The following is a 27,986-nucleotide window of genomic DNA, read 5'->3' as shown; positions in this document are numbered from 1 at the left end:
GTAACCGCGCGCATCCACGTTGGTTGCGCGCGTCCGTTTTTTGGACAGGCGAATACGCTCTTCTCAGCTCTGCTTGGGTGTGGCTGTTTGAGAGATGAACTTTTTTTCAAATCCGAAGTGTAGGCATCTGGGGGAAATAAACAAGACATTCGGCCTTTTCTGCCATGAGAGTTGAACAACAGAGTGAACATGGGGAAAACAACGAATTCGGTGAGCACTAAGTAACGGAGTGGAATGAAAATGCAACAAGTGACATTTCAAAAAAACTTCAACCTTCCATGAGATCGGTAACAACTAACCAAAAGAGATACATCCTACATTTTCTGTGTGGATAGCCACTAAATAATTTCACAACACGAACTTATTCCTTTGTGAAACAGTGAATGACACATTTGTTTCAATTTATCTCAAGTGTGGGAGATTATATTTGTTTCTAAACTGTTGTCACGAAGTATTCTGTCTGACCTACAAATATGTTTGAAATGGCGTCTCGTTCAACAACAACCAGGTGGAAAAATAGTTATGTTATTGTCATACATCTTTGCAATAACTGTAATTAGCTAAAGGTAGTCTGTCAAAAGCACTAACAACATGCATACCCTACCCATAGTTTTGGAATATACCTGTATCCTACTAGTGGACTAAACTCCACTCCATGGTGAAGAAAGTTTATGATGAACTTCACCATGGAGTGGAGTTTAGTCCGCTAGTATTCTACAAACTGGACAAAACCCGACCAGCTTCAACTCATTATGCTTCATCATAAACAATTCCCATTTGTTGTGTTTCACACTAATTTGCTCACTGTATCTATTGGTTATTTATTCTATTTTGTAACAGTGGAATGCAAGACAAGGCAAATTACACATTAAGTATCACACAGTACAAAGTAAGTACATGATCAGATTTATGGCATTTGGGATAGAGTTTTAGTGAGTTCGTCCACTATTTGGCTAGTAATTAATCAACATGTCTCTAGCCCATTTATAGCCCCCATTTATAGCTTGACATAACTGTGTTCATGTCCTATCTACAGTAATCTGGGTCAGGGTTCAAGTGGCTTTTTGTGTATGTCAGAAAAACATCCACTGCCTTTTTCACTTAAACCCTGGTAGCGTTGTAAATGGAATGATAAACAGAGGCACCAGCTATCATTTCAGGGCCCAAAATAGGGGCTGACCGAGACCACAGCTCTCCATATATGTCTGCCACGCTGTTACCCTGACATTTCCACCTGCTGCTTCTATTGGGGGGGACTTTATATAGCCTCTCAGCTGACACACACACATATACATATATATATATATATATATATTATTTGAACTGTTTGGCCACTACTGTTCTGGTGTATCATTTCAAAACCTTAAGGATACTTTAAGGTATATTGTATTAAGGAAAAATGGATCCAGACTCCTGTACACTATGAGTGAGTGATGTTGAACATATTTGCCAGGCTGGGGACTTACGTGAGACTTATCTGAGCTTGCAAACTGGCAAACAATGTGCATAGCAAAGTTTTAGTTGGTTCCATCCCATTCATGTAGTACCATTGTAATTGTTTTGGGCAATGTTTCCCGAACTGATCCTTGTGACCCTCAGCCTTTCTACATATTTGATCTAATCCACTAGCACACCTGATTCAACTAGACAACTAATCAGGTGTTTTAGTGTTGGAATAGATCAAATATGTGCAGGGCCAGGACCGGTTCGGGAAACATTGGGTTAGAGTACCCACGTCGTGGAATATATAGCCTCACATAGACTCCTATTTACTTCCAATGACACTACTCCAGTTAAAAATTGACCTCGAAATATGGACTAGAAATGAAATCCGCACAAATCATATTTCTTTGTTCCCTCATCCTGGCCCTGCCCATATGGAAAATAATCATACAAATCAAATAAAAAAAATTGTATGGCCGAAGAACATTATTTGTACAAAATCTAATAAGGATCTGGATAAGAAGCGAAATTGGAGTGAAGGCCATTCCGCTCCAGCTCCACTCCGCTCACTTTCTCTGCATACCATCCCATCAAATCCACATTGACATTATCCCACACCTAATATCCGTAATTGGCTTAAAAAGCCAAAGGTAACATTATCTACCAATTAATTTCCAGCAATATTGCCTCTGTATGTCTGTGTGGCGCATGCGTTTGTCTATCATTCTCTTTGAGGAGCCAGTTAGCGATCATGATAACTATCTTCTGGGTTGACAGAAAGACTACCCAAAACCTTCTGTTTGAGACAATCAGTTGTGTTGTGACAATGTAGGGATGGTATACAGAAGATAATATGGACTTGGTCTTTTACCAAATAGGGTTATGTCAAGAACAGCTCAAATAAGCAAAGAGAGATGGCAGTCCATCATTACTTTAAGACATGAAGGTCAGTCAATATGGAACATTTTAAGATCTTTAAAAGTTTCTTCAAGTGGAGTCTCAAAAACCATCAAGCGCTATGATGAAACTGGCTCTCATGAGGACCGCCACAGGAATGGAAGACCCAGAGTTACCTCTACTGAAGAGGATAAGTTCATTAGAGTTACCAGCCTCAGAAATTGCAGCCCAAATAAATGCTTCACATAGTTCAAGTAACAGACACATCTCAACATCAACTGTTCATAAATCAGGCCTTCATTGTCAGATTGCTGAAAATAAACCACTACTAAAGGCCACCAATAAGAAGAGACTTGCTTGGGCCAAGAAACACGAGAAATGGACATTAGACCGGTGGAAATCTGTCCTTTTGTCTGATGTGTCAAAATTTGAGATTTTTGGATCAATTCACCATGTCTTTGAGAGACGCAGAGTAGGTGAATGGATGATCTTTGCATGTGTGGTTCCCACTGTGAATCATGGAGGCGGAGGTGTAATGGTGTGGGGGTGCTTTGCTGGTGACACTGTCTATGATTTATTTAGAATTCAAGGCACTCTTAACCAGCATGGCTATCACAGCATTCTGAAGCGATATGCCATCCCATCTGGTTTGCGCTTAGTGGGGCAATCATTTGTTTTTCAACAGGACAATAACCCAACACACCTCCAGGCTATTTGACCAAGAAGGAGAGTGATAGAGTGCTGCATCAGATGACCTGACCTCTACAATCACCTGACCTCAACTCAATTGAGATGGTTTGGGATGAGTTGGATCGCAGAGTGAAGGAAAAGCAGCCAACAAGTGCTCATCTTATGTGGGAACTCCTTCAAGACTGTTGGAAGAGCATTCCATGTGAAGCTGGTTAAGAGAATGCCAAGAGTGGGCAAAGCTGTTAAGGCAAAAGGTGGCTACTTTGAAGAATCTAAAATATATTTTGATTTGTTTAACACTTTTTTGGTTACTACATGATTCAATATGTGTTATTTCATAGTTCTGATGTCTTAACTAATATTCTACAATGTAGAAAATAGTAAAAGTAAAGAAAAACCCTTGAATGAGTAGGTGTGTCCAAACTTTTGACGGTACTGTATACAGTGCATTCGGAAATGATTCAGACCCCTTGATTTTTTCCAAATTTTGTTACGTTACAGTTTTATACCAAAATCTATTAAATTGCTTTTTTTTTATAAACACAATACCTCAATGACAAAACAAAAAAAGTTTTTTATATTTTTTTGTCAATGTGTGTGTATGTATCTCCTATCTACATACATACAGTGGGGCAAAAAAGTATTTAGTCAGCCACCAATTGTGCAAGTTCTCCCACTTAAAAAGATGAGAGGCCTGTAATTTTCATCATAGGTATACTTCAACTATGACAGACAAAATGAGAAAAAAAATCCAGAAATTCACATTGTAGGATTTTTTATGAATGTATTTGCAAATTATAGTGGAAAATAAGTATTTGGTCACCTACAAACAAGCAAGATTTCTGGCTCTCACAGACCTGTAACTTCTTCTTTAAGAGGCTCCTCTGTCCTCCACTCGTTACCTGTATTAATAGCACCTGTTTGAACTTGTTATCAGTATAAAAGACCTGTCCACAACCTCAAACAGTCACACTCCAAACTCCACTATGGCCAAGACCAAAGAGCTGTCAAAGTACACCAGAAACAAAATTGTAGACCTGCACCAGGCTGGGAAAACTGAATCTGCAATAGGTAAGCAGCTTGGTTGGAAGAAATCAACTGTGGGAGCAACTATTAGGAAATGGAAGACATACAAGACCACTGATAATCTCCCTCAATCTGGGGCTCCACGCAAGATCTCACCCCGTGGGGTCAAAATGATCACAAGAACGGTGAGCAAAAATCCCAGAACCACACGGGGGGGACCTAGTGATTGACCTGCAGAGAGCTGGGACCAAAGTAACAAAGCCTACCATCAGTAACACACTACGCTGCCAGGGACTCAAAACCTGCAGTGCCAGACGTGTCCCCCTGCTTAAGCCAGTACATGTCCAGGCCCATCTGAAGTTTGCTAGAGAGCATTTTGATGATCCAGAAGAAGATTGGGAGAATGTCATATTGTCAGATGAAACCAAAATATAAATTTTTGGTAAAAACTCAACTCGTTGTGTTTGGGGGACAAAGAATGCTGAGTTGCATCCAAAGAACCATACCTACTGTGAAGCATGGGGGTGGACACATCATGCTTTGGGGCTGTTTTTCTGCAAAGGGACCAGGACGACTGATCCGTGTAAAGGAAAGAATGAATGGGGCCATGTATCGTGAGATTTTGAGTGAAAACCTCCTTCCATCAGCAAGGGCATTGAAGATGAAACGTTGCTGGGTCTTTCAGCATGACAATGATCCCAAACACACCGCCCGGGCAACGAAGGAGTGGCTTCATAAGAAGCATTTCAATGTCTTGGAGTGGCCTAGCCAGTCTCCAGATCTCAACCCCATAGAAAATATTTGGAGGGAGTTGAAAGTCCGTGTTGCCCAGCAACAGCCCCAAAACATCACTGCTCTAGAGGAGATCTGCATGGAGGAATGGGCCAAAATACCAGCAACAGTGTGTGAAAACCTTGTGAAGACTTACAGAAAACGTTTGACCTCTGTCATTGCCAACAAAGGGTATATAACAAAGTATTGAGAAACTTTAGTTATTGACCAAATACTTATTTTCCACCATAATTTGCAAATAAATTCATAAAAAATCCTACAATGTGATTTTCTGGATTTTTTTTCTCATTTTGTCTGTCATAGTTGAAGTGTACTATGATGAAAATTACAGGCCTCATCTTTTTAAGTGGGAGAACTTGCACAATTGGTGGCTGACTAAATACTTTGTTTGCCCCACTGTATATATAGTACAGAGCAAAGTGTCTGAATACTTATGTAAATGTGATATATATATCACATTTACATAAGTATTCAGACACTTTGCTCTGTACTTTGTTGAAGCACCTTTGGCAGCGGTTACTGCCTCGAGTCTTCTTGGGTATGACGTTAAGGTTGGCACACCTGTATTTGGGGAGTTTCTCACATTCTTCGCTGCAGATCCTCTCAAGCTCTGTCAGGTTGGATGGGGAGCGTCACTGCACAGATGTTTTCAGGTCTCTCCAGGGATGTTAGATCGGGTTCAAGTCCGGGCTCTGGCTGGGCCACTCAAGGACATTCAGAGACTTGTCCTAAAGCCACTCCTGCATTGTCTTGGCTGTGTGCTTAGGGTCATTGTCCTATTAGAAGGTGAAGCTTCACCCCAGTCTGAGGTCCTGAGTGCTCTGAAGCAGGTTTTCATCAAGGATCTCTCTGTACTTTGTTCTGTTCATCTTTCCCTCGATCCTGACTAGTCTCCCAGTCCCTGCCGCTGCCACCACCATGCTTCACCGTAGGGATGGTGCCAGGTTTCCTCCGTCCCTTTTGATTTAAAAATAACTTTCCATACTAGTTTGCACATGGAAGAAGTAGTCAGAAAGTGACTTTTTTGACCTGAATGCCAATACATTCAGGAGATAAAGGTACTCATAGTTTACCCATTTTGCACACCATACCATGATACATCCATGTCTTCGTCACTGGAAAAGATAGTTGTTTGTTATCATTTAAAAGCTTATGAACAGGTTTGTCAAACTATTTGATCATTTCTTGCCTTAAATGTCAATTATCTAAAAACACTTGTGTTGTGCCCTCCATCAGTTGAAACTCATGCTCTTGAATACACTCTTTGTTTACCATATGTTTGAAGCCCCGGAATTAGTGTCTAAGATTACAACTGTGAGATGTCATGCTTACACCATTAGTCAATGAGTATGAACTAGTTGAAGGGAAAACCTGCATATTGTACATATGAGCTATGAAGATTTCAGGTCGTTATTGCTAATGAGTTCTCAGTGACTTACCTGCTTAAATGGTCAAATAAAGTCCCTTGTCCCTGACATCTTTGTCAGCTGGCTCCCTCACCAGGCTTATGACTCTTTAGATAATATATTTCTCTCTCTCCCCATTGGAACAGATCCTTTAGAAGGACTCAGTCACGTAGGGGTGAAACTTAAGGTGCAGGTTTATCTCTGCTTGAGCTGCCATGTCTTTAGTCAGAGTTATCAGAAACAGACTAGCACAAGGCCAGGGTAGAGCTATAGTTCTTGGAAAGGTCCCATTGTAATGTCCACTCTCTGATACCAGGTCAGCCAGGGGGACATCAGCCATGCTGTTGGACTGCTGACCACACAGCCTCCAGAGGAGGGCCAGGGGACTGAGAAGACCGCAGACACAGAAGCCAACAGGGAGACCCAGAAAAGTAGGCCGGAAGTTGGGAAGGAAAGGAGAAAAATGCTGAGGGTCTGGTGATAAACAAAGACGATTATTTGTTTCCCAATGCAAACTGATATCTGATGTTGAATACATAAAATCTGTGCTTTGTATTGTGACTCATTCTAAAATGTTCTCACGGACTCCACCTAAAGATGACCTTCAGACAGCCATCAAGCTCAGCTTGCACGAATCCCATGCAGAGGAGATAGAGCTCAACAGGTATAGTAGTGGTATTGTAGTCCAGTACCTCACCATCGCCCCTTAGCTTGCTGTTTTCTTGCTGAACAAAGTCACCAATTAAGTAATCTCTCAATTAAAAAGTTATAATACCTGAAGTGAACACAGTGGTATGAGCAATAAATAACGTAAACAAAAATGGATGACTGTGAAATACCAGGGTCCTGTTCATAGGGGCATGCAACAGAAACAAACAAACAAACAAAAACAAAAATGAGCATTTCTCATTGGACAAGTTCATGTACTCCCTCCCCATTTGAGTCAGTTTTCTTCCATTTGGTGCCCAATGAACACAACCCAGGTGTAACTCATTGTAGACCATTGCCTACAGTTGATGAGTGACATGTGTTGGTGTGTACCAGAGCACAGGAGGACAGGGCTGCACGAGTGAAGAGGAAGAGCTGCGAGGCCCAGGGAGAGAGCTGCAGCCCTGCAGACTGGATCCGCCAGGATGGGTGGCCTGTGGGCATCCACAACATGGGCAACACCTGCTGGTTCAGTGCCGTCATACAGGTGAGATAACACACACAGTATTCACAAAAAGTTATTAAGAGAGTCTGTTCTAGAGCTTGCACTGCAAAATATACACAAAATATATGCACAGTAAAAGAGAATTGTGCCAGTGAGATGAGAACCCCAATATGAACAGGATAAAAAGTTTAGTGGAAAATTCTGGGTTTGTGCTGTGTATCTTAATGCTGTGCCATTTAGGCCCACCTGTTATCACCAGTCAGGCCCTGGCTGTGACTCTCTCTTTCAGTCTGTCTCAGTGTCTCACACACCTGTTTTTTCCCCTATGAGCTTCTTCCCTTGGCTGTTAACAAGCATTTGCATTATGTAAAGGTTATATGGTTATCAAGTTTGGAACTTAGGGGAGTTGGTAATTGCAAACCTTAATTTGAAGCCTCTGGAGACAATTACCAAAGTTGATATCATACAGTAAAGGTTGTATTTGAATTTTGTGTTGGTCTGCAGAATCCCTAGGACTCCTCTGGTCTCTGTAATACGACCTTGACTTTCTACACCACCTCCTAAGTGGTGCATATGTGGTGGCCATGTGTACAACTTCTCTCTGTTTTCTGAAACCTTTCAAGACTTTTCGTGTGACTTGGTTCAAAATATTACAACTAGGAGAGAAGGCCCCTAACACGTTTGTTTGTGTCCAATTCGCTGAACGATGTCGACTTCTGTCGTGATATTACCTGACTTCTCCCCCTGCTCTCTCAACTGAAACCAAACATTTCAGAAAAAAAAATCAACCAGTTTTCACACAATCAAGCCATATTGTACTAATTGAGTTATCGGTAATACCAGGAGGATGGGGAAAGATGAGGTGCGGTGGTGGGGTTTTTACTTTCCTAACGCAAAAGCTTCTTGCTACTCTAATACTATTAAGTGTCCATTCCAGACTGAATTTAGCTGGGCCTATCAGGTGGCCCCGCTGAAATTCAAGCCTTCATTGATATTGATAGACTGCAAGGGTAATTAAATAGTGCAGTGTTGTGATGATAGAGCAGGCGATGAACTCTGTAGCCTGGACTGAAATTAGTTTATATCGGTAGATTAGGCCGAATGGGAATGCTCATTTGTCTTAATTTCATTCAGATATGGGTCACATCGAAAAAGCACTAAAATCCCAGAGGAATATCTTTAGGGGATTGGAAGGAATGCACACATGTTGAGTGGCTGGAAAGTTGTTTGAAATAGTTGCATTCTAAATCCAACCTTTTCTTTAGCTAACCCTGATGACATCTTCTGTTGATTGTGCTTGTTTGCGCTTTAAAAAAAACAATTTTCATCACAATTTGCTCATAGAAAGTTTGATTGAGACTCGCTAAATGACCTCCATGTGGCTGTGTACTCATATTTCTGTGGTATCTGATGTGGTACGCTTTCCAGTAAGATTGTGATAAGCTGTAATTGGGTTTCTGGGAAACGAGAAAGTTGAGAAGACACATGGGCATAATGCGATCAAAAACTCTGGTATATTGTTGTCGCTTAGAAACTGCACGTAAGGCTCCATTATTTTGTGTTGTATATGTTACACAGAGTTAAGACTTAGCAATAAAACATACTACAGCTCGCCAGCATCAATGAAGCATCATGTCACTCATTTGTATAAATAGAAAACAATCACATTGGTTTGGCTTGTTATGAGAGGAATATCACCATCTCCCCGTATCACACAAAAAAGTTATATTATTCTCAGTGGCATTTTCTTTTGTTTGCTTAACTGTGACTCTTGTGTTAAACCCTCCTTAAGTATCCTCGACAGTTACATTTTACAAATGAAAAGACGGTGTTAAGGAAAGGTGACCAATCTCATCTTTGTTATTTCAGTCCCTGTTCCACCTGCCCGTGTTCCGCAGATTGGTACTCAACTACTGCCTGTCTGAGCGAATCCTGGAGAAGTGTAAGAACCACTCGGTGAGTGTCCAATGGAGGGATAGGAGCCCTGAGGAATAGAGTAGGGAACCGTTGGATCCCAGAGACTGAAGAGTCAGTGGAAGGCTGGCTGGTGTTAGAGAGGAAACTAGACTAGAGGGTTATAGAGTGTGCATAAAGATAAAGTTAACACTCTATGCTAACTTCCTTGAATAAGCATTGATAAACCATTTATAAACGGTGTACATGTTATAAGCAAATGTTATACTAATGTAAATACATTTTTAAGAGTTTATATTTGCTCGTGAAAGTTGGGCTGAACAACTGCTTTGCATATAGAAATATTGTTGAAAACTGTAAAGGGTTATGCAGGTTTTCCATTGCAGCTCTGTGAAGTGAGAGAAGCCTAACATATGCCTGTTCTCAGGACAAGAGGAACATAGCCTTCATGCAGGAGCTGCGCTGTCTCTTTGCTCTCATGGTGGGCTCCACTCGCAGGTTTGTGGACCCGTCTGCTGCCGTCGAGCTTTTGAGAGAGGCTTTCAGATCCAGTGAGGCCCAACAGGTACACACTGAGGCCCAACCGGTACACACAAACTCCTGTCAATGCGTACACACACTTGGGTCATTGCCACGACTTTACAACAACTACTGTGTATACGTGTTCATTCTAGGATGTGAGTGAGTTCACCCACAAACTCCTTGACTGGCTTGAAGATGCCTTTCAGCTGGCTGCCAATGGAAAGTAAGTCAATTGATTTGATCACTAACAGGCAGCGCTGTACGAGCGCACTTAAAGTACATATTGTCATAGCTAACTAAGATGCCATAGCTACAGTATTTTTTTGTTGTTGTAGTTGGTTCAACTAGTGTATGTGACATTGACATTCCATAAAATCCTGGTCCAGTATTATCTCTGTATTGAAGTACAGTACGTCAGATATTGAGTTGCTTGAGGTGTGAACGTGACATCTTATCTTCAGCAGCCTGGAAGATAAAAAAGAAAATCCAATGGTTCAGCTTTTCTATGGGACGTTTGTGGCAGAGAGAACACATGAGGGTAAGTATAGAATGAACATTTTAATTTTGGTTATACATACTGAGGGGCCTCAAGTATTTCCTGATCACATGAGCTGATCAGGAAAAACTCTAGTTATTAGGCTATGACTCTTCACTATCAAGGGCTATGACTTTTGTCATAACCTGATATAGCCTTTAACTAGGCCCCAGAGATTTTCCTGGAGGTCCCATCGTGAAGAAAAACTCCTGACCCTTCTTATTCCATCAGTATTTTTTCTATCAATTCATATTGATGTTTGACCATGTTTAGGCAAGACCTTATCCAACATCGAGCAGTTTGGCCAGTACCCCTTACAAGTCAACGGTTTCAACAACTTGGAGGAATGTCTGGAAGGTGCCATGGTAGAGGGGGAGATTGAAGCCCTCCATCCGGATCAAACCATTTTATCTGGCAGCAAGGTGAGCATACCAAATTCCTAGCTTTATGTTTACTTTGTATGTTGTTGTGAATGTTAAGCCAAATCTAAATGTTAATGTAATATACACTACCGTTCAAAAGTTTGGGGTCACTTAGAAATGTCCTTGTTTTTGAAAAAAAAGCTCATTTTTTTTGCCCATTAAAATAACATAAAATGTATCATAAATACAGTGTAGACATTGTTAATGTTGTAAATGACTATTGTAGCTGGAAATGGCAGATTTTTTCAAATGGAATATCTACATAGGCATACAGAGGCCCATTATCAGCAACCATCACTCCTGTGTTCCAATGCCACATTGTGTTAGCTAATCCAAGTTTATAATTTTAAAAGGCTAATTGATCATTAGAAAACTATTTTGCAATTATGTTAGCACAGCTGAAAACTGTTGATCTGATTAAAGAAGCAATACAACTGGCCTTCTTTAGACCAGTTGAGTATCTGGAGCATCAGCATTTGTGGGTTTGATTACAGGCTCAAAATGGCCAGAAACAAATAACTTTCTTCTGAAACTTGTCAGTCCATTCTTGTTCTGAGAAATGAAGGCTATTCCATGCGAGACATTGCCAAGAAACTAAAGATCTCGTACAACGCTGTGTACTACTCCCTTCACAGAACAGCGCAAACTGTCTCTAACAGAATAGAAAGAGGAGTGGGAGGCCCCAGTGCACAAATTAGCAAGAGGACTAATATATTAGAGTGTCTAGTTTGAGAAACAAACACCTCACCTGTCCTCAACTGGCAGCTTCATTAAACAGTACCCGCAAAACACCAGTCTCAACGTCAACAGTGAAGAGGCGACTCCGGGATGCTGGCCTTCTAGGTAGAGTTGCAAAGAAAAAGCCGTATCTCAGACTGGCCAATAAAAGGAAAATAAAATATTAAAATGGGCAAAAGAACACAGACACTGGACAGAGGAACTTTACCTAGAAGGTCAGCATCCCAGAGTTGCATGGAATAGCTTTCATTTCTCAGAACAAGAATAGACTGAGTTTCTTGCCATTTTGAGCCTGTAATCAAACCCACAAATGCTGATGCTCAAGATAATAGTCTAAAGAAGGCCAGTTTTATTGCTTCAGCACAACAATTTTCAGCTGTGCTAACATAATTGCAAAAGGGTTTTCTAATGATCAATTAGCCTTTTAAAATGATAAACTTGGATTAGCTAACACAACGTGCCATTGGAACACAGGAGTGATGGTTGCTGATAATGGCCTCTGTACGCCTATGTTGATATTCCATAAAAAATCTGCCGTTTCCAGCTACAATAGTCATTTACAGCATTAACAATGTCTACACTGTATTTCTGATCAATTTGATGTGATTTTAATGGACAAAAAATATATATTTTCTTTAAAAAACAAAGACATTTCTAAGTGACCCCAAACTTTTGAACGGTAGTGTAGATATACATAGAAATGTACAGTATATGGGAATATTCATGTGGGTGGGTATTCTATGTTTCAGAGATGGTTCTCAAAGTTACCACCAGTGTTGACCTTTGAACTGTCCAGGTTTGAGTTCAACCAGTCGTTAGGACGCCCAGAGAAGATTCACAAGAAACTGGAGTTCCCACAAATCATTTATATGGACAGGTGAGCTGCTTGATATTAATTTGTGGAAAAGTTAAAACTGTGTACACGGCCAGTCAAAAGTATTAGAACATCTCACAAAGACACTGCGGTTTGAACCAAAAATCTCAAATTGGACACATCAGACCAAACAACAGATTCCCACCGGTCTAATGTCCATTGCTCGTCTTTCTTGGCCCAAGCAAGTCTCTTCTAATTATCGGTTTACTTTAGTAGTGGTTTCTTTGCAGCAATTCGACCATGGAAGCCTGATTCACGCAGTGTCCTCTGAACAGTTGATTTTGAGATGTGTCTGTTACTTGAACTCTGTGAAGCATTTATTTGGGCTGCAATTTCTGAGGCTGGTAACTCTAATGAACTTCTCCTCTGCAGCAGAGGTAACTCTGGGTCTTCCATTCCTGTGGTGGTCCTCATGAGACAGTTTCATCATAGCGCTTGATGTTTTTTGTGACTACACTTGAAGAAACTTACAAAGTTCTTGAAATTTTCCGTATTGACTGACCTTCATGTCTTAAAGTAATGATAGACTGTCGTTTCTTTTTGCTTATTTGAGGTGTTCTTGCCAAAATATGGACTTGGTCTTTTTCCAAATAGGGCTTTCTTCTGTATATCACCCCTACCTTGTCACAACACAGGCTCAAACTATTGTAGATTGGCTCAAACGCATTAAGAAGGAAAGAAATTACACAAATTAACTTTAAACAAGGAACTGTTAATTGAAATGCATTCCAGGTGACTACCTCATGAAGCTGGTTGAGAGAATGCCAAGAGTGTGCAAAGCTGTCATCAAGGCAAAGGATGGATATATATTGACACTTTTTTTTTTTTTTTTTTTGGTTACTACATTATTCCATATATTTAATAGTTTTAATGTCTTCACTATTTTTCTACAATGTAGAAAATAGTAAATATAAAGAAAAACCCTTGAATGAGTTGTTCTAAAACTTTTGACTGGTAGTGCATGTGTTATAATATGTATCTAAACATATACACTTCTCAAAAAAATAAAGGGAACACTAAAATAACACATCCTAGATCTTAATGAATGAAATATTCTTATTAAATACTTTTTTCTTTACATAATTGAATGTGCTGACAACAAAATCACACACAAATTATCAATGGAAATCAAATTTATCAACCCATGGAGGTCTGGATTTGGAGTCACACTCAAAATTAAAGTGGAAAACCACACTACAGGCTGATCCAACTTTGATGTAATGTCCTTAAAACAAGTCAAAATTAGGCTCAGTAGTGTGTGTGGCCTCTACGTGCCTGTATGACCTCCCTACAACGCCTGGGCATGCTCCTGATGAGGTGGCGGATGGTCTCCTGAGGGATCTCCTCCCAGACCTGGACTAAAGCATCCGCCAACTCCTGGACAGTCTGTGGTGCAACGTGGCGTTGGTAGATGGAGCGAGACATTATGTCCCAGATGTGCTCAATTGGATAAGGTCTGGGGAACGGGCGGGCCAGTCCATAGCATCAATGCCTTCCTCTTGCAGGAACTGCTGACACACTCCAGCCACATGAGGTCTAGCATTGTCTTGCATTAGGAGGAACCCAGGGCCAACCGCACCAGCATATGGTCTCACAAGGGATCTGAGGATCTCATCTCGGTACCTAATGGCAGTCAGGCTACCTCTGGCGAGCACATGGAGGGCTGTGCGGCCCCCCAAAGAAATGCCACCCCACACCATGACTGACCCACCGCCAAACCGGTCATGCTGGAGGATGTTGCAGGCAGCAGAACGTTCTCCACAGCGTCTCCAGACTCTGTCACGTCTGTCACATGTGCTCAGTGTGAACCTGCTTTCATCTGTGAAGAGCACAGGGCGCCAGTGGCGAATTTGCCAATCTTGGTGTTCTCTGGCAAATGCCAAACGTCCTGCACGGTATTGGGCTGTAAGCACAACCCCCACCTGTGGACGTCGGGCCCTCATACCACCCTCATGGAGTCTGTTTCTGACCGTTTGAGCAGACACATGCACATTTGTGGCCTGCTGGAGGTAATTTTGCAGGGCTCTGGCAGTGCTCCTCCTGATCCTCCTTGCACAAAGGTGGAGGTAGCGGTCCTGCTGCTGGATTGTTGCCCTCCTACGGCCTCCTCCACGTCTCTTTATGTACTGGCCTGTCTCCTGGTAGCGCCTCCATGCTCTGGACACTACGCTGACAGACACAGCAAACCTTCTTGCCACAGCTCGCATTGATGTGCCATCCTGGATGAGCTGCACTACCTGAGCCACTTGTGTGGGTTGTAGACTCCGTCTCATGCTACCACTAGAGTGAAAGCACCGCCAGCATTCAAAAGTGACCAAAACATCAGCCAGGAAGCATAGGAACTGAGAAGTGGTCTGTGGTCACCACCTGCAGAACCACTCCTTTATTGGGGGTGTCTTGCTAAATGCCTATAATTTCCACCTGTTGTCTATTCCATTTGCACAACAGCATGTGAAATTTATTGTCAATCAGTGTTGCTTCTTAAGTGGACAGTTTGATTTCACAGAAGTGTGATTGACTTGGAGTTACATTGTGTTGTTTAAGTGTTCCCTTTATTTTTTTGAGCAGTGTATATTCATATGAAGAGTATATTCCCAAACGCTACGGTATGTGATATACTGTATGAGGTTGTTTCACTTAGCTATCTGAAGATGAATGCACTAACTGTAAGTCACTCTGAATAAGAGCATCTGCTAAATGACTAAAATGTCAGTGTTTCACAAACAGATCTCATATTACTATATTGATTATTATTTTATTTGTTTAATTATTGATGTCACAAATGTGTCATTTATACCGTTCTTTATATATTTAATATAATATATAAGTAGTTATTTGTTACATTTGACTGTGTAAAACCTAGCAGTACTACTTTATTTTTTCTCAAAAAACACATGTTTCTCTGAAATTAAACCTTCAAGTGATTATTATTTTTATTTTTTTCAACTGTCATTGAACAACCTCATGCCTTGATTAGTTAGTGAAAAAACACACCAATCTCTTTCATAAATACTTTAAATAAAAGCTCATTTACCATCGTTTCTGAAAATGGAAATATAGCTTTTTGGATAGAAACTCTTCAAAGATATTGAGTACCAGCATGCATGTACAGTAGACTGAGCATTGTATTGCATTGTAATGATGATACTGTAATTGGGGAATCAGAGTCAAACTCTTATTGTGTTAAACTAAGTTTACTGTATGCAAACAGATACCTTCACAAGAACAATGAGCAGACCCACAACAGGAGAGGAGAGGTGAAGCGACTGAAGGAGCATCTTACGGTCCTGCAGCAGAAACTGGAATGGTGAGTTTACTATTGAGTTTACTGTTTGTAAAGCAGTGTGGCACATCAGGTACACGCCAATACACATTTTGGAGGACAACTGTGCTCTTTTAGCTAATCATTTTTTATTGAAGAATTCACTGATGACTGCACCAGGATGGAGACCTCCAAATGTGTCCACTGAGAGTGAATAAACCATGAGTTAGTAGAAAAACTGACGTACACACAGTGTTTCTCTAATATGAGTATTTTGATTCACGTAGGAAATGTCCTGCTCGTGAATCATGACTGACATTCTGTTTGTCACCAATTTACCATGAGTTCAACCTTTTGTCTCCTTCTTTTTCCAGCTACAGAAGCTATGGCTCCGGACCGACAAACTATCCCCTGGCAGACATGTTACAGTACATGTTGGAGTTCGCCTGCACTAAGCCCACCAGTGTGTCCCCTGCTGAAGACCCGAGGCTGGCTGCCTCTTCCCCCACTCCCCCCAGCAGCAACCCCCAGCACACAGACGCCAACCCTGACGATACCAGGCAAGGACCTCTGGGACAACTGTCTCAATTGTCAAGACTATGTGTACATGTAGATGTTTCTAGTGCTTACACGATATCTAGTCCTGTCACGACTTACCGGTACTCCTTATTAGTCAATGTGACAGCAGTGACAGCTGCAGTCACAGAGTAAACACTTTGATGTGTTCCTACCTAGAATGTCAGTGTGAAGTCAGTCAATTCAGGGGATAATTGAAAATCAATGAATACAATTTGAAAATCCTAGTAAAAAATGATGGGTAATATTAAAATGATTTCAGATATGAGATTTACCAAATCGCCCCTGTAATGTTTTACCTGTTAGCCTATGTATAGTACATCACCCACTCTGTCTTCAATGTATGCCAACCCCATTTGTTGACATCTTGCCTTTCCTCTGTGGGTCTCCTCAGTCAGTGTCATGAGCCAGGAGACACAGGCCCGTCCGACAGCTCCACCTGTCAGCAGAAGCACTCCTCGAGCCAGAGGATGCCCATCTACAAGCCCTTCACCCAGTGCAGACCCCCCATGGACGCCCCACCTCATCCCGCCCCCCACAGTGTGACGGAGGAGGAGCTGCGATTCGTCAAGACCTGCCTGCAGCGCTGGAGGACAGAGATGGAAAACAACATGGACGGTACGGTCACTTACACCTGGATTCACTAATGATAACCTCTCTGCAATTGTGTTCAAGTTTAAATGTATTGTTGTCCATTACAGCCACTCTCGGTAAGATATGCATAGCATGGGCAAAGTGTGAACAATGGATCTTCTACATCCTGTGACATTTTCACATGCAAATAGCCCTTTATTTCTGTGATAGCTCTGTAGTGATTGCGAGATTCTCTTCCATGAGAGCATGTTGACCTGTTTAAACATGATTAGATGCATTATGTGGTAATACTCATTTACTGTACATATCTAGTGATAATTCTTCATTTGGATGTATATTATGAGCAGACAGCCTACCCTAGCTGTCAGTCAGTTATCCCAGAGAGAGAGAGAGAGAGTGTGTGTGTGTGTGTGTGTGTGTGGCCCGGCCCCAGGTGCACTGCATTGATCTGTGTGTCTGTGTCTCGGTGCTCAGAGCTAAAGGCCAGCATCGACAGGGTCAGCCAAGCGCTGGAGGGCATGTACTCGGATAACCGTCTGTGTCAGGTAAGATCCCATCTATCTGACAGTCCATGTCAGGTTAAAGCATGTGATACACTAATAGAACTTTGTTAGATTGAACATGTGTCACAAGCATTGCATAATGATTCATCTCGGAACCCAGAACCAAATCTTGTCAGGTACTCGATTTGGCATTATGTTACCGCTCTGTCACAAGAGACTATAATGATTCATGGTTTGTGCTAAAACTTTACTTTTCTAGTCCTAATCTCTTGTTTGATGTGTGCACATGCCAATACAGAAAGTTTCTCTTGTTTTGATGTGTGTGAAGGTTCCGTACAGGCTTCACGCTGTCCTCGTCCACGAGGGCCAAGCCTTGGCCGGCCACTACTGGGCCTATATCTACGACCACAGCAACCAGTGCTGGATGAAGTACAACGACGTCATCGTCAGCGAGTCCTCCTGGGAGGAGCTGGTCAGGGACTCTTACGGAGGCATGACCAACGCCAGCGCCTATTGTCTCATGTATATCGACGACAGGCTGCCTCACATAATTGCAGGTACCTGTATCCCTCCTCCCCATTCTCCTGAGAAATGAGTTATGTTTGCAAGGTGAACATTTTTATGTACAGTATATTGTGAAGTGAGCACTCAGTCCGTTTGACCTGAAGGAGATCTGTGTTGGATCGAAACGTTGTCAATAAAGGTGGTAATTGGGAGCAAATTCAGTGTGCAGGCCTTTCTGTTCTCTTCAGGTATCCTTCCTTAGGCCAGCACCTTCATTTTTGAAGGATGTGTGTATGACCACAAACTGAACTAGCGATGTATGCCAGGGACCAAAAACATGAAGCCAGTCATGCTCAGCTAAATCACTTGGGACTGCAACGTCGGAAATGTTTTTGTGTCAACATGTGCAAGTTGACATGTCACAGTGTTGTTTATATATGGTGCATTGGAAAGTATTCAGACCCCTTGACTTTTCCCACATTTTGTTTCAGCCTTATTCTAAAATTGATTAAATAAATAAATATTCAGCAATCTACACACAATACCCTATAATGACAAAGCAAAAACAGGTTTAGAAATGTTTGCAAATGTATAAAAAAGGCAAAGATGAACATCGCAAAGTACAGAGAGGAATCTTGATGACAACCTGTTCAGGACCTCAGACTGGGGTGAAGGTTCACCTTCCAACAGGACTACAACTAAGCACACAGCCAAGACAATGCAGGAGTGGCTTTGTCTCTGAATGTCCTTGAGTGGCCCAGCCAGAGCCCGATCTTGAACCCGATCGAACATCTCTGGAGAGACCTGAAAAGAGCTGTGCAGCGATGCTCCCCATCCAACCTGACAGAGCTTGAGAGGATCTGCAGAGAAGAATGTGTAACTCCCCAAATACAGGTGTGCCAACCTTGTAACGTCATACCCAAGAAGACTCGAGGTGCTTCAACAAAGTATTGAGCAAAGGGTCTGAATACTTATGTGATGTTATGTGATGTTTTTTTTATATATACATTTACAAAAAAATCTAAAAAAACATTTATTTGTCATTATCGGTTGTTGTGTGTAGATTTATGAAGATTTTTATCATTTTTTAATATAATTTTTAGAATAAGGTTGTAATGTAACAAAATTTGGAAAACGTGGAGGGATCTGAATACTGTCTGAATGGCCTGTATATCTGGCCACACCTATACTGTATACCTGCTAAATATGTGCACACTGTAACTGTTGCTCAGGATGTATACATAAATACATTCATGATTATCCAATTCATAGCCTGAACAGGTGTTTTTTTCCATAATGTTTTTTAGTGTGTTTTGCTTGTCTTTTCAGGGTATGCTGCTTAGTTTATGTTACTATTGAATGTGATCAGTTAGCTCATTGTGATGTTGTTTATATTTATGATATTTCTGTCCACAGAAGACACAGATGACGAGACGGGCCAGGTCATGCAGGGCATGGACTCTCTGCCACCCATCCTCGGGCGCTACGTGCGCGAGGACAACCACTGGTTCCAGCAAGAGCTCAGGGAGTGGGAAGAGCAGTTATACCAGCCGCCACAGCAGGAGCCGGCCGCTCCCACGGCAGCCTCCACCTCCACTCGTGTTCCCAGTAAAAAAAAAGACGAGGCAGCAGAACCAGTCCCCCAACCTGGACCTGCCCAGGAACCCACTGGGGAGCAGGGACAGGAACCAGAGGCAGAGTTGGCTGTTAAACCGGCAGTGGAATCTGAAAGTCAGTCTGGACATCAATTTATATGGCAGGGTTACATGATAATGCTCTTTGAGGGTGGCGGTGTTTGTTGGTTTTTGTCCTTGTCTTTTAGTCAGATACTGAATGATATGGTCACCACATTTGGCCAAGCCCTATTGTCCCGGTCTGTCTACCGATGGGGACGAATCAATTTCCCTCTTCATAAAATGTATCAAATGTATTAATTGTTCAATTGTTCAATTAAGCACTAGCAAATATTTCAGATCTGAAACAGGTCCTTGTCCTGTTTCAGAGCCTGTCCCAACAAGCCAGTCCCCAGTACCTGTGTCCCTGGAGAACGCTGGCAGCAGCCCAGAGGAGAGCGACCACCAGACTGTCACGCCAGAGCCCTGCCAACATACCAGCGAGGACGAGGAGGGGCAGCAACACAGTCAAGTGGGCAGGGTGAAAAGAGGGGTCTGGGGTTGTCATCTGAGCACCAATTGAATATCGGTCACATACTCTTATCTAGGCCACGTACACATATAGACCTAGGCCTATATCTCTAACTGTTGCATAGTGATAGCTTCTGCTACTAGATGTTTTGGGAGCGAGTCATTCAGTTTTATATAAACAACATATAAGAAAGAAGGAGTGTGTTATTCTCAGAGTTATTGTTTATCTTTTAGACAGTGGCTAAAGGCAGCTGTGTTTACCACTGGGCTAACCTACCTATCTTGTCTGAGTTTTAACCAAGTCTTTTGTGAGATTGTACTTGTGAGCTTAATTTTTGTTTTAGTATGCCATTTTCATGCTAGATGTGTTGTGACTTAACAGATTCTGTAGTTAGTATACCCCAAGTGTTTGGCCAAAGTCCTTCCCCACATCCCACCCCCTCCCTGGAGGCTATATGGCCTTAGCAGTCAGTCACTGCACACCCTCCCCCGGTCATCCCAGCAGCATTCCACACAGTCAGTTGGTTTACCACTGGGGGTTCTTGCGGACACTGTCAGGAGGACACAGGAGCTGTGGCCAGTCTTTAAGTAGAACAGGAGCTTTTTATTCCTCTTACTGTACTTTACGGTCGGTTAGTTGGAGAGAGTTCTGACGTATTAAAAGGGGGATCCCTAGTCAGTTAATTGTAGCATGCATTCATTCTGAATGCATTCAACTGAAATGTATCTACCGCATTTAACCCAACCCCTCTGAATCTGAGAGGTGCGGGGGACTGCCATAATCGACATCCATGTCTCTGGTGCCCGGGGAACAGTGGGCCAGAACACTCAGGGGCAGAAGGACAGATTTTTACCTTGTCAGCTCTCTCGATCCAGCGACCTTTCGGTTACTGGCCCAACACTCTAACCACTAGGCTACCTGCCGCCAAGCCGTAGGTTGGTTGATTGGACCGATGCTCTTTTTCAGGCCTGTGAAATGTTATGAGAATGCTTCTGATGTGGCTGTTGTCAACATTGCGTAACAGCAGAATTTTGTGATTGTGTATGAAACAGAATGGGTGTATTCCTGGTTGCTCTTTGTTGTCTAATTTTTGGTAGAAAGTTGTCCAAGTAGTATCAGTAGTATCTGAATGTTATGTCTAGATTTTACCCACCTTATGTTAAATATAACTGTAATCCGCTTGGCGTGTGTCACATTCCATTACTTGCCGGACAGACTACCTGCCTGTGCAAACGTATTCATAAATGGTGTACATACGACCTCTAGTGGTGAATGTTTATAGTCCTGAATGAATCCCAATGTAGTGAAGTGCTTTTGGTTTTGTTTATGGTCATTCCATTATTTTAATAATCCAACTATGTTAATGCACAGTAAATGTACATTTTACGACTCAGTTTGTCAATCAAAAGGGGATCCAGTCAGAAAAATCATTATATTTTATTTAAATTATATATGCTGCAATTAAGCTTTTTATTGTGTAAGCATAATAATAATTTTTGTTTGGGAGAGGTGACACCTTTTTTTATTATCAGACAAGTACCAGACAAGAATGCATGTTAGGTCTCTATGCCTTAGACTTGGCATTAACCAGCTAACTTGATCTATCTAACTTAATGTCAACTTCATATGCCCAGCAGCTCCCCCCACCACAGTCTCCCAGCCCTGCAGCAGAGATGAATGGCCAGGCCCAGACTGCAGCTGTGACCCATGACCCCTCCACAGAGTTCACCACTGAGACCGACAGCGAGACTGGAGTCAGAGAGGTAGGGGCGGAAGCTGCGGCAGCGCCCGACACCCAGGCAGACAGCGAGGATGGTCAGGACGCCCTGCCGGCGCCTTGTCGCCGGCAGCAGCAACCAGAGAACGTGGTGTTGGAGGTGGAGATCCCCAACGTGGGCAGGATCCTGGTGCAGGCTGACAATGACGGCTACAATGAAGAGGTAGAGAGTCTGCCTTATACATCATTTAAATAAATACACTGCCTTCAGATAGTATTCAGACCCCTTGACTTTTCCACATTCCTCTCGTCAATCTACACACTATACCTCATAATGAAAAGCAAAAACAGTTAAACATTTTTTTGAAACATTAAATTTACGTAAGTATTCAGACTTTTTACATAGTACTTTGTTGAAACACCTTTGGCAATGATTACAGCATCAAGTCTTCTTGGGTATGACGCTACAAGCTTGGTACACCTGTATTTGGGGAGTTTTTCCCATTCTCCTCTGCAGATCCTCTCAAGCTCTGTCAGATTGGATTGGGGAGTGTTGCTGCACAGCTGTTTTCAGGTCTCTCCATAGATGTTCGATTGGGTTCAAGTCCGGGCTCTGGATGGGCCATTCAAGGACATTCAGAGACTTGTCCCGAAGCTACTCCTGCGTTGTCTTGTCACTTGTAGGGTCGTTGTCCCGTTGGAAGGTGACCCGTCTCCCCAGTCTGAGGTTGTGAGCACTCTGGAGCAGGTTTTCGTCAAGATTCCTCTCTGTACTTTGCTCCGTTCATCTTTGCCTTGATTCTGACTAGTCTCCCAGTCCCTGCAGCTGAAAAAACCTCCCAACAGCATGATACTGCCCCCACCATGCTTCACAGTAGGGATGATGCCAGGTTTCCTCCAGATGTGACACTTGGAATTCAGGCCAAATAGTTCACTCTTGGTTTCATCAGACCAGATAATCTTGTTTCTCATGGTCTGAGTCTTTAGGTGCCTTTTGGCAAACTCCAAGTGGGCTGTCATGTGCCTTTTACTGAGGAGTGGCTTCCGTCTGGCCGCTCTACCATAACGGTCTGATTGGTGGAGTGCTGCAGAGATGGTTGTCCTTCTGGACAACCATAAAGGCCCTTCTCCCCTGTCTGCTCAGTTTGACCCGGCGGCCAGCTCTCGGAAGAGTATTGGTGGTTCCAAACGTCTTCCATTTAAGAATGATGGAGGCCACTTTGTTCTTGGGGACCTTCAATGCTGCAGAAATGTTTTGTTGCCCTTCACCAGATTTGTGCCTCCACACAATACTGTCTCAGAGCTCTATGGACAATTTCTTCGACCTCATGACTTGGTTTTTGCTCTGACATGTACTGTCAACTGTGGGACCCTATATAGACAGGTGTGCCTTTCCAAATCATGTCCAATGAATTGAATTTAGCACAGGTGGACTCTAATCAAGTTGTAGAAACATCTCAAGGATGATCAATGGAAACAGGATGTACCTGAGCTAAATTAAGAGTCTCATAGCAAAGGGTCTGAATACTTATGTAAATAATGTATTTCTGTTTTTTATATTTAAGACCATTTTAAAAAATATATAAAAACCTGTTTTCGCTTTGTCATTATGGGGTATTGTGTGTAGATTGCTGAGGAATATTGTTTTATTTAATCCATTTTAGAACAAGGCTGTAATGTAACAATGTTGAAAAAGTAAAGGGGGTCTGAATACTTTCCGAAGGCACATATATAAATCCAACTCCAATACTTTGAAAGCATGCTGTTCCTTGGTCGATGACTTCTATTGATTATTGGTTAGAAAATCATTTGGATACATTTTGGGCAATGCCACTCTTTTGACTGTTGTTTCAATTTATAATACGATCGTTTGCATCAATCCAATGAATGGATACAGCATACATGACTCCGTGAAAGGTGCATCATTGCTATAGTAGTTTATTTGTGCATGGCCTCGCTCTAATGCCCATTCTTTGTACTTCTCTGTGGTTCTGTGTTTCAGATGATGCTCACTCCAGCTATGCAGGGAATCATTATGGCCATAGCCAAAGCCAGACAGGCATTCGACAATGAAGGCCCTGAGGCTGGCCTCATCAAGGTAAAGTTGTTTGTGCAATCTCACTAGTCTATGTCCTTCTACCATGCTATACTTGTAAATATTCTGTCAGTCTCCTCTTGTAGAGACAGATGTATGTACATTAAGGGGAGAGGTAGAGTCTTGGCAGACATAATTTCATGGACAGTATATTTTACAGTTCATAAACCATGTGCCATGGAATCGGTACATCAAAGATCTCCTCCCAACTATTTTGGAACCTGTATGGCACAGCTGTCAATTGTTTGGTCCTTAAATGAAACTGGTATACTTTTTTTTATTTCTCACAATTTTCTTTAGCCAATTCTGGCCTTTAATGCAGGGGCCAACAGACAAGTTCCTTACCTTCTCCCCTTTCCACTTGCCTGCCTTCTCCATTTTTGCGGTAATGCTGCAATTAGTTGTTTGTAATTTTGGATAGAGCAGACATTTTTTTGTTAACTGCATGTGTGACATAACTCCACCAGTCCTATTTATGATATAATTTACGAAGATTATACAATTTTTATAAATGTTTTTCAAAAATAATGTTTTTTTAATCAATTTATATATTTCTGTTTAACCATAATATTTGTTCTGTCTCTTTCTGGTGGATTAAACTGAAATTGAAACCAACTTTATTGCTTGTTATAAAAATAGCGATATTTTGGAGATTATTTCATTTTCAAATAACCAAAAGTGAGAGGTAGTAATCTGAATGGAGGGAAAAATGACATTGAACACTGGGTGAGTTGACAACTCAACCAAATTTAAATCAAAACTATACGTTGAGATGACGTCTATGCCCAGTGGGCTCTAACATCTCTCATACCCCTCTCCTCAGGCGTTCCAGGAGGAGTACTCCCGTCTGTTTGAGTTGTCCCAGGAGGAGACCACTGCCCAGCAGGACCCACGCCTGCACCACGCCCTGGTCTACTTCTTCCAGAACAAGGCGCCCAATCGCGTCATCGAGAGGACCCTGCTGCAGGGCTTCACCGACCGCAACCTCAGCTTCGACGACATGTCAGTCAGCACCACTCTCTGACATGCGATGAAATGTATATTTAAAAACTTTTAAATATGTTCATGTTTTGTCATTTCATTGTAAATTGTACATGCAATTCAGCTTGTTGCTGCTATTTTTACAATTATTTGTTGAACAATTAAAAAGCATTTCATCAACATTATCAAGTTGACAGTATTATTCATAAGTTTATTTCTGTGGGGCAAATCATCACTTCCTGTGTAGGTCCATCAGTATCATGAGAGAGGCCCGCGCCAAACTACGCCTCATCAAGCCAGAGGATATGGATATGGAGGAATATATGGTATGTGTCAATAGCTAGGTGTCCCTTAGCTATGCCCCTGGAGGCTGGATTTAGATTGGCTAACTTTTTACTGCTGATACTTTCTTTATTCTTGATTTTGAAGGCATTTGTCTTATAAATACCTGTTTTCAGTTGCAGGTGGAACTCGGGTAACGGGAGAATATTCCCAAAAAATATTAAATCCACTTTTTGTTCCGAGTAAGAAATGCCTCTGGCATGTGTATAGATCTTTGTTTGTGGTGTTTGAGTCATACTGTGTGACACGCTGTCATTCTTCTACATGTGGCTGCGGAGCTTAGAAATGACTACTTCAAGCAAAATTTTGGGAACTGCAAGATGTCCGGCAGCTAGACTGGCGCGGGAACCTCTCACTCTGTGCAAAAAGTAGATTTAATATTTTTCTGGTTATTGGAGTTCATTTTTAGTTGAAAATTGGCAGCCAGGCAACCGATCATGTCGCCAGCATACACATTTTTACTGGCATAAAAATGGTTGGAGTATGAATGATCATTACCTGTGATGTTCCAAAATGTTGTCCCCACTGTTAAGCAGTTTGTTCCAACAATCATAAATAATCTAAGATCAGTGATTACTGGTCCTTTGTGTCATTACACATGTGGACAAGCTAAACACTATAAAATGCTTAATTGAGCATAAACCTACATTACACAGGCCTTGATGGATGGATTTATACCAAGACTCTAGGTAGGCTTTTTTTCTCCATTGGAAATCAGACCAAACTTGCATTGATTGTGTCTGTGTGCTCTTCTCCTCAGCAATGGCATGACGACTACAGCCTGTTCCGGACAGTGTTTGTCTACCTGCTGACGGGCTTGGAACAGTACCAGCATGGAAAGTAGGTGTTGTCATGGCGACCGGAGTTCTGCCCCTACGTGATCAGCCTGTATGGTGGTTTGAGTGAATGAGTGGGCTGACTGTCTGATGTGATGTCATCAGTGGGCTGACTGGCTGACGTGGCGTGATATCATTGTGTTCCACCAGGGTGAGCGAGGCGCTGAATTACCTCAACCACGCCTACAAAGACAACACCATGCTACTGAGAAGAGGGGAGAAGAGAGGGGTGGAGCAGTCACTTATTGCACTTTACAGGAGGAGATGTCTCAAAGTGAGTGCTACTGATGATGCAGATGCATCACTGTGAAAGACCTGGTTGTGAAGATTTGGGACATGAGACTGATATTGTCAGTTGGGAATATAAAAATCAAGATGTATTAAAGGTTAATAAAATGGAGAATAAGAAGGCTAAACTTCAGTGTGAGTGAAAGTTTCACAGGGCTGAAGTTAATAGCCCTGCTATATAGTATATTAACACTTTGTCTGTATATAGACCACTTATCTCTATACATTTTTATTTGGCTACAGATTGGTCATTTTGCATATGCTCTTATCCAAAAAGACTCCATAGTGACACTGCATATGCATATCCCCTCCCCCTTCTACCCTCTTCCTAGGAATTGAATGACAATGCAGCCACCCTGTTCCGGAGCAGCGCGGAGGAGGGCGTGATCATCATGAACGAGGCGGTTATCCCCTGCATGCACCTGATGAGCCGGCCGGACATGATCAGCCAGGAGGACCTGGACACAATGGAGGCTATCCGCAGCCACTGGTGCTCCTACCTGGAAGTGGACCTGGATGGTGAGGACAGAGGGAGGGGAAGAGGTTCTTACTGGGCTTTATCCAAGCGGTGCTAAATGTTTATCTACATCAACACTGCTGTCATTTGCAGATTTCAGTAACACCTTACTTAAAGCTGAGAGGTATAATTGCGTTATTATAAGGCTTATAATTAAAATAAATTCTCTCTGTAGCACATTTTCCTCTCATCTAATTTATCACACATCTTAACTGTATTTTACTCCTCTTATGGAAGCTCTGTTTTTCTCTTCCTCTCCCCCCTTCCTCTCATTCTCAGACTCCCTACAGTTAAAGCTGGGTGAGTTTCTGCCCAGGGTTCTGGACTGCTCAACAGAGAGGGTGGTCTTAAAAGATCCACCAACGGTGCGCTCCAAAGTGCCCCACGACTTGTGCAGCCGCCTGGCCGCCATCATGGAGTCTATCACCAACACCTCTGTGGTCGCTGTCAAGTAAGACCAAGGGGTCACAGAACATTACGTAGATTCTGAGTGACTTGAGGCAGAGTTTATATGGTCATATGATACTCGCAGACACATCAAGAGGAGAGAGAGAAATGTCTTTATTATACATTAATAAGGTATTATTGCTTTGAACCTATTTACGTATGTTTTAAGAAAGTGAAAACACAAGAAATAAGAGTATTTTTTATTGTTTGTTAGATATTTTACATGTACCATGATACATTAGGATTGCAGTGAACAACAGGCTCTTGAAGATTTAGGTGTTTAGAAATTCAGCTTCCTTTGTCCTGTTGTGTATTTTCCTGTTTATATATGTAAGCCTTTCCTTCCACTCCTGTTTTCCACTTCTTGAAAACTGTGTTGACGCTCAATAAACTTTCTGTTCTTCTTTTCTCCTTGATTTGCGCTCAAGGCTTCTTTTGTGCCTGACCCATTTTTCAATCTATATTTCTGTCTCACCTTATCACACCCCTCGTCACCCCTCCACACACAGAGAAAACACTATCAATAATTGAATGAACACTGTACATTGGATCTAGCATCCAATTTAAAACTTACAGTATGTATTGTACAGTACATTCGGAAAGTAGACCTCTTGCATTCGGAAAGTAGACCTCAGACCTCTTGACTTTTTCCACATTTTGGAAATCGTTTCTTTCCCTCATCAATTTACACACAATAGCCCATAATGGCAAAGCAAAAACAGTTTATTTTTTATTTTTCGTAAATGTATTACAAATAAAAACTGATA

The 27,986-nt window shown here is 42.0% G+C and overlaps 1 protein-coding gene across 4 annotated transcripts; it reads left to right on the top strand.

Moving 5' to 3' along the window:
• The first annotated feature begins 28 nt into the window (after positions 1 to 28).
• LOC139423203 (ubiquitin carboxyl-terminal hydrolase 28-like) lies at positions 29 to 27,635 on the top strand. Of its 4 annotated transcripts, none has more exons than XM_071174935.1 (25): positions 29 to 210; positions 6,571 to 6,686; positions 6,838 to 6,918; positions 7,299 to 7,449; positions 9,277 to 9,363; positions 9,749 to 9,886; positions 9,996 to 10,066; positions 10,308 to 10,381; positions 10,652 to 10,800; positions 12,288 to 12,415; positions 15,624 to 15,719; positions 16,049 to 16,234; positions 16,645 to 16,868; positions 17,319 to 17,389; positions 17,676 to 17,904; positions 19,268 to 19,582; positions 19,854 to 20,005; positions 21,634 to 21,936; positions 23,716 to 23,811; positions 24,632 to 24,810; positions 25,037 to 25,115; positions 25,892 to 25,971; positions 26,118 to 26,241; positions 26,588 to 26,774; positions 27,052 to 27,635. In XM_071174935.1, exons 1-25 carry the CDS (start codon positions 190 to 192, stop codon positions 27,225 to 27,227), a joined length of 3,513 nt encoding a protein of 1,170 aa, XP_071031036.1. In that variant the 5' UTR covers positions 29 to 189; the 3' UTR covers positions 27,228 to 27,635. The 4 variants fall into 4 exon arrangements, with proteins under 4 accessions (XP_071031036.1, XP_071031038.1, XP_071031037.1 ...); XM_071174937.1 differs by having other exon boundaries at positions 10,305 to 10,381; positions 19,854 to 19,996; XM_071174936.1 differs by having other exon boundaries at positions 10,305 to 10,381; positions 19,854 to 19,996; positions 21,631 to 21,936.
• The last annotated feature ends 351 nt before the right edge of the window (positions 27,636 to 27,986 follow it).

This window comes from Oncorhynchus clarkii, chromosome 12, assembly GCF_045791955.1.
Source record: "Oncorhynchus clarkii lewisi isolate Uvic-CL-2024 chromosome 12, UVic_Ocla_1.0, whole genome shotgun sequence".
Classification (NCBI taxonomy): Eukaryota; Metazoa; Chordata; class Actinopteri; order Salmoniformes; family Salmonidae; genus Oncorhynchus; species Oncorhynchus clarkii.
Note: the sequence above shows the minus strand (reverse complement) of the source record. Positions and strands in the feature narration are given on the sequence as shown.

Bases quoted from the DNA above. Each gene is read 5' to 3' on its own strand.
- LOC139423203 (XM_071174934.1), top strand. From the start codon at position 190: ATGGGGAAAACAACGAATTCG. The intron at 25,972-26,117 runs GTAGGTGTTGTC...GTGTTCCACCAG, and splicing joins GAACAGTACCAGCATGGAAA to GGTGAGCGAGGCGCTGAATT. The intron at 26,242-26,587 runs GTGAGTGCTACT...CCCTCTTCCTAG, and splicing joins ACAGGAGGAGATGTCTCAAA to GAATTGAATGACAATGCAGC.